This window comes from Nomascus leucogenys, chromosome 8 (genome assembly GCF_006542625.1).
Source record: "Nomascus leucogenys isolate Asia chromosome 8, Asia_NLE_v1, whole genome shotgun sequence".
Lineage (NCBI taxonomy): Eukaryota > Metazoa > Chordata > Mammalia > Primates > Hylobatidae > Nomascus > Nomascus leucogenys.
Window position 1 is genome coordinate 24,795,455 of NC_044388.1, and position 12,972 is coordinate 24,808,426.

The following is a 12,972-nucleotide window of genomic DNA, read 5'->3' on the forward strand; positions in this document are numbered from 1 at the left end:
CTGATGGTGTAGTTCCATTCTGATTCTGAAGTCCTAAAAACCAGGAGAGCCAGTAGTGTCAGTTCCATTTCAAAAGCCAAAAGGCTTGGGACTCAAAAAGAGCTGATTTTTTTTTTTTCAGTTCAAGTCCAAAGCTAGGGAAAGACCAATGTTTTAGCTCAGTCAGGCAGGAGGAGTTTCCATTTACCTAGACTTTTTGTTCTATTCAGACCTTCAACTGATTGGATGAGGCCCACCCACATTAGGGAGGGCAGTGTGCTATATTCAGTCTACTGATTCAAATGCTAATCTCATCCAGAAACACACTCAAAGACACACCCAGAATAATCTACCAAACATCTGGGCACCCCATGACCCAGTCAAGCTGGCATACAAAATTTACTATCACATCCAACAAATGTCTTCCGTTTGTCAGTCCAGTGGCTTCCTTTACAGTTGAAGTCATTGGCCTGTTTCAATGTCTAAACTGCTTTGATGGGAATAATTATTTTCCCCTTTAGCGATATAATAATTCTTTTTAGGCTCTGATTGGATCTAAAATTTTTTTAAAATTTTCCCATAGCAAAAGATTTGTCATGGTTTTCTTTGGGAGATAAACACTTTCTCAAACTCCAGCATTTAGAAAGTATTTCAGTTTTACCCTTTACAACTTGGTATAGTGTAAGTTATACATATATATGTATATGTGTGATGAGAACCAATATTTGAGAGAGCTGAGTTCAATTACTGAGGCTCACTACTTTGCTGGGAATCTGAGTGATAATGGGGTTGTTTCCTATGACACATTAGCACGTTGTTAACTTTAAGTGATATGAGAAGCCCATTCCTATCAACTTGGGCTCTAGCATTTTAGAGACCAAGCTCTTATTGCTATTGAGTCCAAAAGAAAGGCCTCTTTTTTTAGGAATGACTGTGTTTGCATTACATTTCATAATTGGATAATAGGTCAGTCATATACTTTAAAAATACATATTACAGAAATGTCCTTATATGCACTATTATCCTAAGGCTTTAGAGAAAATTATTTTATATCATCACTACAACCTAAAGGTTAGATTTCAAATTTAATTTTGTAATATCAGGATCTTTTAGCTTTATTTTCTCATTTTCAACTCCTCAAAAAGTCCAGTTACTGTTTCTAACATATTGAAGAGTCCCACCATTATCAGATAAGCACTGTTATAAGATAAATTATACTGAGGTAACAAACTCCAAATTGATTAAAATTTATTTCTCGTTCAAGCAAAATGCCTAACACAGGTCAGCAGAAGAGGCTGCACCATCTGGAATGTCACTGCTTGGCTGTTTTCCATTTGAAGTGTGGAGCACAATTGTTCGGTTTGAAAGATAAACACATCATTTCTGTCGGTATTTTATTAACCAGAACTAATTCCATGGGCACAGTTAATTTCAATGGGAAGAGAAAGTGTAAGCTTTTGTATATCCCAAAAGAAATAGAAAACTGGATACTGGCAAACACTAATAATATCTACCATAGCACCTAAAAGCTAATAGGAAAATTTTGTTTCTCATTTAATTTTGCTCAAAATTCAATTCCAAATATCCCCCAATTAAGTGTATTATATATTATCAAAGTAAAAAAATACCAGCAATGAAAGGCCTTCCACTGGAAAACAGAGAAAGAATCTCAGTGTTGTCTAGGTTATACTTGACAAAGCTAATAGATTAATGAAATCTCCTTGAGTCAAAGAGATGGAATAGTAAGAGAGGCTGTTTTTTATTTAAGAGTTGCTTTACTACTTTTCTAAATGCCTACAGAAACAGGATACTACTAATATTTCACATAAGGAAACATGCATGAGTAATATCTTATGGTAAAGTTGATTCTTTAGTCCTCTGAATTAGTGTTGCCATTATATCTTTTCATTGACAATTGAGTCAGCTGAAACACACTGACAGAATTGTCAGGTCATTCCAAGATTTATCTATATAGGCTTTTTACTTCTTCATCCTGATCATATATAGTTCTTGATCATCAATTTTCAAAGCAAAACATAAACAAAGACTGTACATTCACTTTTTGACCTAGAACGACAAAATTCATTTAACTGCTGGCAAAACCAACAGTTTTTCCTTTAATTTTTAGATACGTGTTATTGATGTTAATACTATGTTTTGTGGACATAGGTTTTTAACCTGGAATGTTTCCAACTAATTTATGCTTTATAGAACTCCTTTTGGTTATTTTCCAGTTCTTAAGCCTGTATAAATAGGCAGATTTATAACTCTCATGAGAATTTTACTGACTTTAAAAAATTCTAAATAACAATGTGGATCTCTCAAAAGAAAAAAAAAAATGTATGCCATTCAGAAAGCTTCTCCTGTGAGGTGTGGATTTAAAATGCATGTAACTTTTGGAGACTGGTTGTTTTCGTCCTCTTTGCCTGTGATTGCTTATAGATAGGACTCTTCTCATCTTTGAATAGAAGGACTAAATGGATATATCAGTAAGGGCCCAAGTAAAAACCAATGTTACATTCCAAATGGGCAATTTTAGCATGTTGAATTAAAAGGTTATTTACAAAGAAGTTAGTGGAGTATAGGGAAACCACAAGGGGTAGAACCACCCCTCTTGATAATAACAACAGAAGTTCACCACAAGTCCTAGGTCAGAAGGGGCCAGAGTAGAGAGCAGTTACAGAAACATGAGTTAGAGAAGGCTAGGTGGAAAAGGACAGTTGTCAGAAGCTGTGCTCTTTTGTTTTGTAGTGACATAGTGACTACAGTTAATAACAATGTATTGTATATCTGAAAATTGCTAAAAGAGTAGATCTTACCACAGAAAAAGTGGTAAGGATGTGAGGTAACAGATATGCTAATAAGCTCAACTTAGTCATTCGACAATGTATACATATATCAAAACATCAAGTAATATAACATAAATATATATAATTTTTATCAATTTAAAAAATCAAAATAAAAAAGAAATTTAAAAATATATTGGGGCTAAGGAGCTGTCTGTAGAGCATGAACTAGCAGCATTGGCATCAACTTGAGCTTATTAGAAATGCAGAATCTCAGGCCCCGCCCAGGACCTACTGCATCTGAGTATACTCTTTGTCTAAATCCCCAGATGATTCCTATACACATTAAAGTTTGACAAGCACTGTTCTATACAACCAGTATTCTGAGAGCAGACAAACTTTCATTTGGTGTTTACTGATAGCAGTAAAGATCCCTTAGCCAGACAGCAATTTGAATACTAATCAAACTTTGTTACAGAAACCAGGAAAACAGATGACAAAAGCAGTCAAAGGGTTGATAAATAATAGATTACCATGGTACAGCTGAAGTAATGTCCAAAGGCCTGAGCTTGCAGAAACTCAACGAAGCCATTGAATCACTTTCAAGACTCTAATTGGTCATTTTGTATTGGTAATGCTAGACTTGTAATTCTTCCCTAATTATAATTTAAGAGACATCGGCTGCACCTGCAAAAGTAAAACCCTGGTTAGTAGTCCTGTGTGACCTAGAACAAGCCACTTCACCTTCCAACATTCTAGTCTCTCCAGCTGTAGACAAAGATTTACAACTTCTATTAGTAATGGGATTGAGGTCCTCATATGGATGAAATGTATGCAAGTGCTGAGTATGATTATTATTTTAGCTGACAGATAAAAAGACTATCACTTGTTTTGAATGCTTTGTAAAGCAAAAGACACAAGAATGAAATTTATGCCAATCGTCTTTTTTGTTTTGACTGCTTATGGAGTTTGTTTGAACATGTCTGAATCTTATGATAAATATGCAACATAACAAAGGATTAAACGAAAAACCATTTAATTTGCCAAATCATAGCTTGTAAAAATGTATATGTATTAGTAGTGGGGCAGGGGAGGGTTGGTATAATTAGGACCCCTTAGGAAAATTGGGTCTAGCAGGAAAATGTCTACATGTTTGGCAAAAATTGAGTGACGGGTCAAGAACTCTTCAAGCTAAGAAGATTATGTCAACAGATGCATTCCCCATCTGCTCACTGAATGCACAAAAATGGAAATCACATTTTTTCTCTGCCTATCAATGGAAGTTCCAGTTATACTCAAAGCGCAAGAATTTCACACCCATCACGCCAATAGCCAAGATGGAGAAATATAAAACGTATGTAAAATGAAGTAAAGCTATTTTATATGATATTATATGTCATTTTATGTGAAATGAAAGGTATGGTCACAGACACTTTTTCTCTGGTCTGCATTAGAAACTCATACTTCTATTCCCAAAAGGCACAATCAAACCACACACCAGAACAGTAAATCTGTGTTTACACCAAAAAGCACATAATCTAACTGTGGACACTGACAACACATGGTGTTATTGGAATAATAGGTCACCAGTACCGCAGATAGATTATTTAAGCCATTTAGTAACACAATGTTTTGAAAGCTCCCATTTTGAAGTGCTGGGACTTCCATGAGATGTGGATATTATATGAAACATTCTTACCTGCTAGAGATATACTGATACTTCTTTATCTTTCAGTGATATTTAGGGGCAATTGATGAAAATGAGTTACTTAAGTTCAATTGAAAATAACAAAAAGTCATAAGAAATTCACCATGCAATTCATTATTCATTGAATTATTCATGAATCAACAAAGATTTGTAGAGTTCTATTATGTGGCAGGATTTTTACAGGAGCTTGACTACTGTGAAGAGCAATAAATACATGTAGTAGCTGCCCTACCTGCCCCCCAGCTCCACATTGGTCCTTATTCAATTATGATCAAAACCAGGCTGCACATCCCTACATTTTGGCTCACACATCCTTTACAGAGAATTTTTAATCCATTTGAATGCAGTTGCTCAAACTTTGGACTTGGAATACAGAACCTTAATCTACAATTTACAATGGCATCAATTATTGCTGTTTCTACTTGCTACTGCAACAATCCATGCAAAGCAATGCTAAAAATTCGACTTTTTCTTCTGATATTAGTTATGTAAAATTGTTACAAGGAATGGCTTATCTCTCCATGCTAAGGCAGAAGAATAGTTACAGAGATAACGGTAGTTTCTATTTTCTTTAAGCTAAATACTTTCTGGATTAGGATTCCCTGCCTTGCAGAAGTTCTCTACCAAGCTTAGTGCCTGTGTCACAAATCCACTATCAAATTGAGCCACCTGGAATTCTGACAAGAAACCACTTATATGGGGACTGAAGTTTTATATCTGTTATATTATTTAATCCTCACAACAAGGCCCTTATGGAAATATGACACAGAGGAGGGTGAGAAGTAGCATTACACCAATAAAGCTGATTAAACATGAGAGGAGTAAACCAGATAGTCTGGAAATGTAGGGCAACAATGACTATTTCTTTTTTTTTTTTTTTTTTTTTTGAGACAGAGTCTTGCTCTGTCGCCCAGGCTGGAGTGCAGTGGCGCGATCTCGGCTCACTGCAAGCTCTGCATCCCGGGTTCACGCCATTCTCCTGCCTCAGCCTCTCCGAGTAGCTGGGACTACAGGCACCCGCCACTACGCCCAGCTAATTTTTTGTATTTTTAGTAGAGACGGGGTTTCACTGTGGTCTCGATCTCCTGACCTCATGATCTGCCCGCCTCGGCCTCCCAAAGTGCTGGGATTACAAGTGTGAGCCACCGTGCCCGGCAACAATGACTATTTCTAAACCAACAGAAGTTCTGAGGAAACCTGGATACAGCAGAAATAGAAAAGCTGTGGTAGTCAGTGATTCCCTTCTCAGGGGTATGGAAGGATCAGTGTGTGGATTATCATGGCCAGTTGGCAAGTCAGTTGTCACGTAGGTTTTTATTCATGACAGGAGATGTTTAACAAGAGCAAATGCATTGCCTGCAAAACATCTAATGATTTGTGTGGTTAATGCATGATGCTGGGAGAATAGACAAGGGAGGAATCTTTAGGTGCTTCAAAGTTTTGGATACAAAACTGTACCACTTGGAAGCACAGATGGTGTTTTCATCACTTCTTGTTTTTAACAGTTGGGATTCTGGAAGAGATAGAGAAATCTTGGATGTGAACAATTGGTTATGCAGATGGTGATGGTAAACTGGTTTAGCCAACACTTTTAAATTCCAGGCTGATGGATTCTTATCCATGGAAGAATAAGAAGGAGAAAGGGGAAGAAAAAAGAGGAAGAGGGGAAAGTGGATAAAGAAAATGTAAATTAATAAACAAATAAGAATGTATATTGTTATGTTTCCTTTATGCACTGTCTTTATAAATAGAAAGAATCTGAAGGCCACATCTACAATAGCTATCCAGAGAAGCAATCAGGGATGCAAAATGTTTGCCAAATTTCAGTTGATAAACAACTCTTAATGACTTAATGGAATTCGTCACTTGGCATTCATAATGTAGTTATGAGATCTAGGAATCAGTCACTGGGGGAAATTTCCCAGAGAATTAAAACTACACATGGAAATCAAGTTTATGCTGGGACAGATGACAAAGCAATAAGACAAGTGAAATCCAGTAGAAACCTTGGCCAACAGAGACATATTTCTACAATTATGAAGGAAACACAATAAGGGAAAAGAGATTCTTAACAGTAGAAATACCACCTGCACTTAAAATGAAGGGATAGTCAAGGCTTTGGTTTAGGAAAGTTGTATATATGAATTCTAACAGTCATACCTACTTTTAGTATATATACTTGGAATGAAGATGGCCAGTTTCAGCTTTTCCAATACAATTTTATATCAGGCAACTTTCCCCTAAAATATTTACGGTAAAATCATGATATAAAATAATATCAGAATCAAAGGCAATATAACAACCAAAAGTCCTTCAAAATGGAGGTATTGTATTTATTTTTACATTCAAGATTTGCTGAGTGCATGCTGTATTCTAGGCACTGCCTTGAGACCAGGAGATACTGAGATAACAGTTTCTACCCTCAAGAAACTCAAAGACTGGTTGGTACAGTCTCATGTGATGCAAAGTGGTCAGGGCTAAAACTGCTATGTGAGTGTCAATAAGCCAAAGAAATGCTCTGCTGAGAAAATTAAGTATTAAAAGAAGTTTGAAGGAGAAGATTTTCTTGCCAGACAGAGAAGGGCAGAGGAGAAGAGCCCGCAGTCAGAAGGAACAGCATGCACCAGGGCAGTGAGGGGTAAAGGTCACTGTATCTGATGGTGTGCAAGGGAGAAAATGCAGGACATGGAGCCATTAAAAAATAAAGTGGGGCTTGTGAAGGGCTTTGTATTACCGCTCAAAAAGATTGTATTTTCTAATATGAGTGTCAGAAACATTTAAATATTTTATGCTGCTGTTGAGGTAAGTGGGAAAACTTTGGCTCATTTGATCAGAACGATTTTGTTTGTTTTAATTGACATATCTCTTTTCAGTTAAGTTGTATTTTGAAGACGTATCTTCTTTTTTAATTATACTTTAAGTTCTAGGGTACATGTGCACAACGTGCAGGTTTGTTACATATGTATACATGTCTTCTTGAGTGGACAGAGCTTGTTCACAAAGTAGCCCCAACAATCCTTTTTTAGCAAATGCGTGTCTTCTTACCATGCTATGGAGAAGTACTTGAGCCACCACCCTCAGATAGTAGAAACACTGCATTCTTTGCCTTCAACATTTGATCAAGACTGAGGTCTTTCCTGTTTTAGAATAAATTTTGATAGCAAGCACAGCAGGAAGCAGTAAACAAAAATGCAGTAAAACTCGATGGCATTTTCTGTGGCAGTATGTTGTCACCTTTACTGTCACCACAGTCTCTACTTCTAGGAAATGCCATCTCTTCTGTGACAGCTGGCTTTGTCATGGTAAAAAGAGAGATCCCTTACTTAACACAATTAATTCCCTCATGCAACTTTAATAAGGTTCAGGGGTGTATCCCCAGAGACACAGTGACAGGAATCTTCCCTAACACAAATTGATTATTTCCCTCTAGAGTTAAAGAAACCTCTGTTACCTTGAGTTACTTTTAGTTCAAGCTAGGATAGTAATTTGTTTTCTGAAAATGTTAGTGCTTGTTTATGTTCCTGGATCCTGTCAAGACTCTGGATTCCCATTCTAAGTTCATGGCCTCAAAGTTGTGGCAAATGCATGGTAAACCAGGCACAGAAAGACAAATATTGCATGTCCTCACTCATATGTGGGAGCTAGAAATGTATTTCATGGAGGTAGAGAGTAGAATGATGATTACCAGAGGCTGGGAAGGGAGAGGTTAGGATGAAGACAGGTTGGTTAATGGGCACAGAAATACTGTTAGATTAAAGGAGTAAGTGCCACCATTTGACAGCATAGTAGGGTGACTATAATTAACAATAACTTATTGTATATTTCAAAATATCTAGAAGAGAAAATTTGAAATATTCCCAACACAAATTGATAAATATTTGAGATAGTGGTTATACTAATTATCCTGATTTGATAATTACACACTGTATTCATATATAAAATATCACATGCATCCTATAAATATGTATTATTATTATATATCAGTAAAAAAAAATGTGTCTATGCAAAGGTATTTCAATCATGGAAAAACATGTTTATTTTGAAAACTAGAAAAATAGTTCATCAGAAACATGTCTATTAACATATTACCCTGAGGCAAACTATTTTTGCATTCATATAGTTTGCTATGAAGATATTTTACGGTGTTTAATCAGTCTCCTATATTTTTAGAGATGACGCTGTTTACTTAATGCTGAATTAACATTTCACACAGCTTTTTACTCATGAGGCTACCTTTCTGTGTCATTGTGCTCTTTACATGTTCTGACTACATTAGGAAAAATCTCTCAATGCATTCTTAAGCAATATTTCTTTTTCCACATGATAATATTCTATAGCAGAATGAATACCAAACTTAGAAGTCCTAAATTCTAGACTGAAGACTGTCATTCATGAAATAAGTGACCTTAAAAATGTCCTTTCACCTCTGAGTCTTATGGCTCCCATTTTACAAGTTGAGAAATAATAATACATCCCTGCCTTTCTTAGCACTGTTTGTAGATCCAATAGGGAAAATGTTCCTGAAAGCACACTGTATAAATTTACAAACATACAAACATTTATTGAATAACATAATTGATGATGTGCCTAAAATTCAAACTTATTCTTCAGAGACTGTGCCTTTATTTAATTCTCAATAAAAGGTCAATTCAAAGCATTTTTATTGGGAAATGAACTAATGTAGCCCTGGTGAGTTTCATACAGGAATTTAGCTTGGGCAACATATATGAATGGATGGCTAATGTGCCTCTTTAACCATCTCATTTAGTGGCAGCCTTGTCTTCTGAAATTATGATACAAGAGTTAATCACTTTAAGATGGAACCCTTGTGAATGTAGGTAGTGCAAAGATCCTGGGGTAATGATTTAAGTGTGATTCATGTGCTTTAGAATTGAAGCTTGGCATGTAATGAAATTGACAACCTGTAGTGAAGATTTCAAAGCATATTGAATTTTTCTCATATTCATTGTTTCACTTCTTAAATGTGAGTCTGAGAGATGTTGTTGTCTTCAGAAGTTTTAGATCTGCTGAAAAGCCTGGACGAGTAGTCAGTTGAATCCCTTGAGTTTCATGCCAGCAGCAGGGCAGAAATACTGTTGGCCTGGCAATTTCAAGGCAGGTGTTACCAGTTGGTTGCCCAAACCATGGAAAAACCTCCTTCTGGCCTTTTTAAATGCCTGACTTTGAACAGTGTTATCTCCTGATGGACCTGCCAGGGAGAATTAGTTTCAGAATGCACTCACAGTAAGTAGACTGAATTAAGTTGCTGGATGAATTAGGAATATGTACTTAAATGTTGAAGAATGTCTGCCCAAAACAGCAGTCTTGAATGAATCTTCAGGTCAATGAAGTTGAACTACCTCTGTTTCCTGATTATATAGAGCCCATAGGTTCAGCTGCTTCTATTAGCATTTTGTGGTTCGTGATAGTAAAATAAAGTCATCGAAAGTCCTTTATAAAATACAAAGTATTATAGCAATGAAGGCAAAATATTACATTATGTTAGTATTATGAATCTAACCAAAGACTAGAAAATATATGTGTGTGTCCTACTTTCTGAAATATGTTTTCCTCAATTTGAAGAATACAAATCTTTTAGAAAAGCTACATTTCAGTGAAATTCAATTTTCTGGTGGTCTTCCATCATTAAAATACTGATGTGGTCATTAGGAAAATAAATTCTCTAATGAATGTTATATGCATTTTAAGTATAAAATGAAGACTCTTCAATGGTTCTTAAGTGTTTGGGGGCCATGAAAGCTAAATGTCTCACCTAGAAAACTGAATGAAGCACCTACAACACAATCGGTTGTTTTATAATTCCATGGGGTTTCGGGTTCACTGATGGGTTCCAGGACTCTCAGATGCCCTGCAGTGCTTATCTCTACTTACCCATCTTGCAGGTCTTTTTATTTCTTTCCAACTCTCATTCCATAGCTTTCCCTTTTTCTGCAAACTTTCTCTGTAGCAAATCTGGTATGAGTTCTTTTGTAGCATCCTCACCGTTACTGACGGCCACTTTGTCTCTGGCCTATAATAAGCATAGGCTTCAACCAGAAATGGCAAGAGTGAGACCTACCATTCACTAGGTGTCTACTCCAAATAGGTAGTAGTGCTTAGTGTGCTGAGTGCTTTACATGCAATATCTGCCACTCCACATTGTTTTGAAGTGTCCAGTGATTTTTGTGCACTATCGTGCATCCCATTCACCCAGGGGAACCAAAAGATATCATCAGTACTTAAGAGATGATGGATCTGTATCTCTCATTCTGTTTAAGAATCCCAAATCACTGATTAAGATCCCCAGGCTACTTATGCCTCTCTAGGCTCTTTCAGAATAAGGATGTCTTTAGATCAGGATGTATGTTCATTCAAATGCCTAACCTACCCATTCACCCCTTGGGTTTGCTTGGAGTTGGAGCGGCCTTTCAGGCTTTCTTATTAAGAAATTTCTTTTTCGTGGCTCATGCCTGAAATCCCAGCACTTTGGGAGGCCGAGGAGGGCAGATCACGAGGTCAGGAGATTGAGACCATCCTGGCTAACATGGTGAAACCCCGTCTCTACTAAAAATACAAAAAATTAGCCGGGCGTTGTGGCGGGCACCTGTAGTCCCAGCTACTCAGGAGGCTGAGGCAGGAGCATGGCGTGAACCTGGGAGGCAGAGCTTGCAGTGTGCTGAGATCGTGCCACTGCACTCCAGCCTGGGCAACAGTGTGAGACTCTGTCTCAAAAAAGAAATTTCTTTTTCACCAAGCAAATGCTAAAATATTTAAGAATAAATAAGTAGGAATAAAAGAAAACCAAAAGAAATATCACTTCCCTGCTTCATTTCTCTGAAATGTGGTCACTACTATGCACCTCTAACTATGGTCTTTCACTTTTCTCTATCGACATAGGTAACAACATTGACTCAGGAAGTTTCTCAGTTGGGTAAAGACATGAGAAATGTGATCCAGCTTCTGGAAAACGTTCTGTCACCTCAGCAGCCCTCACGGTTTTGCTCTCTGCACAGCACCTCTGTGTGTCCCTCCAGGGAGAGCTTACAGACCAGAATGAGCTGGAGTGCGCACCAGCCTTGCCTACACTTGCAAACAGGCGGGGCTGCTTATACCCAAGCACAACTTTGTAGCAGTAATATCACCTCAGACATTAGGAGTGTGGATCCCTCCTCTGTGGGGAGCAGCCCCCAACGAACTGGAGCTCATGAGCAAAATCCTGCAGACAGTGAACTTTATCATTCTCCAAGCCTTGATTATTCACCTTCCCACTACCAGGTTGTCCAAGAAGGTCATTTGCAATTTTTAAGGTGCATCTCTCCACATTCAGATTCTACGTTGACACCTCTGCAGTCCATTTCAGCAACTCTCTCATCATCTTCTGTCTGCTCCTCTTCGGAAACATCTTTGCACCTAGTTCTCCCAAGCAGATCAGAGGAGGGCAGCTTCAGTCAGGGAACTGTGAGTTCCTTCAGTCTGGAAAACTTACCAGGATCTTGGAACCAGGAAGGAATGGCATCAGCTTCTACAAAACCTTTGGAGAACTTTCCACTGGAAGTTGTCACAAGCACAGCAGAAGTGAAAGATAACAAAGCCATAAATATATGATATTAGTGCCCATGATGCAGCAGCTAATTTCAAACCTACCACTGCATGACAGTTCTAGTTTGCCTTTTTTGCCTCTGGTGGGCATGAAGACTGAGCAAAGCTGGGAATCCTGCAGAAAAGAGTGTGAGGAGCCAGGGAAAGGCAGAACCACCTCCATGCGGTAGCAAACAATTTCTAGATACTAGAAGCATAATAGAAACATTTTTCTGTACAGGTATTAAACTACTGGTCTGTTTGACAGACTTTGGTAACAATCCAAAGACCCTGAGGGTCTGAGCAGCTAGAAGTCCTAGACAAAGAATTTGTGGATGACTTTTGTCCCAGGTGGCTTTTGTGAAGTATGGCAAAGGTTTTTCATGAGTGCCTGATTGTCATTCCTGAACAATATCCATAGCACTGTTGGCCTCAGGAGTGCACAGCTCCTGCTGATGTATTTTTATTTTTGTGAAGGCAAAGGGACAATTATCACTGCATGTCATCTCCTAGACAATCAGTCAAATAGAGCTGGTGGCCAGTGGTTAGCTATTCGCACGTTATTTGCCATGTAAATGAAAACGTCTTTATTTATCAAAAAAACACAGAGGCTATTTTTATATCCTTGGTATGAAATATGTATTTAAACTATTTAAATATTTATAAAGAAATGAATGTTTTCATTTTGGTAAAAAAAAAAGCTTGCTGTTTTAACAAGAAATGCACTACTGTTGTGTATAGTAGATCAAAAATTATTTATTACTAAGAGGATGTAGTTTCCAAAGGAATCCCCCATTTTTTCTGCATGCAGTTTGCAACAAATGTATTCTCATGCTTCTGGATTATAAAAGAAAAGTGAAGTCATATTTTGTTAATGAAATAAAAACATGGACTGAGTATCAACTACATGAGCTTTGGCAT

At 37.3% G+C, this 12,972-nt stretch overlaps 1 protein-coding gene across 1 annotated transcript in view; it reads left to right on the top strand.

Annotated features, from left to right (window-relative positions):
- The window catches only part of KCNH8 (potassium voltage-gated channel subfamily H member 8), a 368,934-nt gene extending 356,170 nt beyond the window's left edge, over positions 1 to 12,764 (top strand). Inside the window, exon 16 of the mRNA XM_003265242.3 lies at positions 11,371 to 12,764. Within this exon, the coding sequence (XP_003265290.1) occupies positions 11,371 to 12,078 (708 nt within the window). The 3' untranslated portion in view covers positions 12,079 to 12,764. The remainder of the gene's footprint in view (positions 1 to 11,370) is intronic.
- The last annotated feature ends 208 nt before the right edge of the window (positions 12,765 to 12,972 follow it).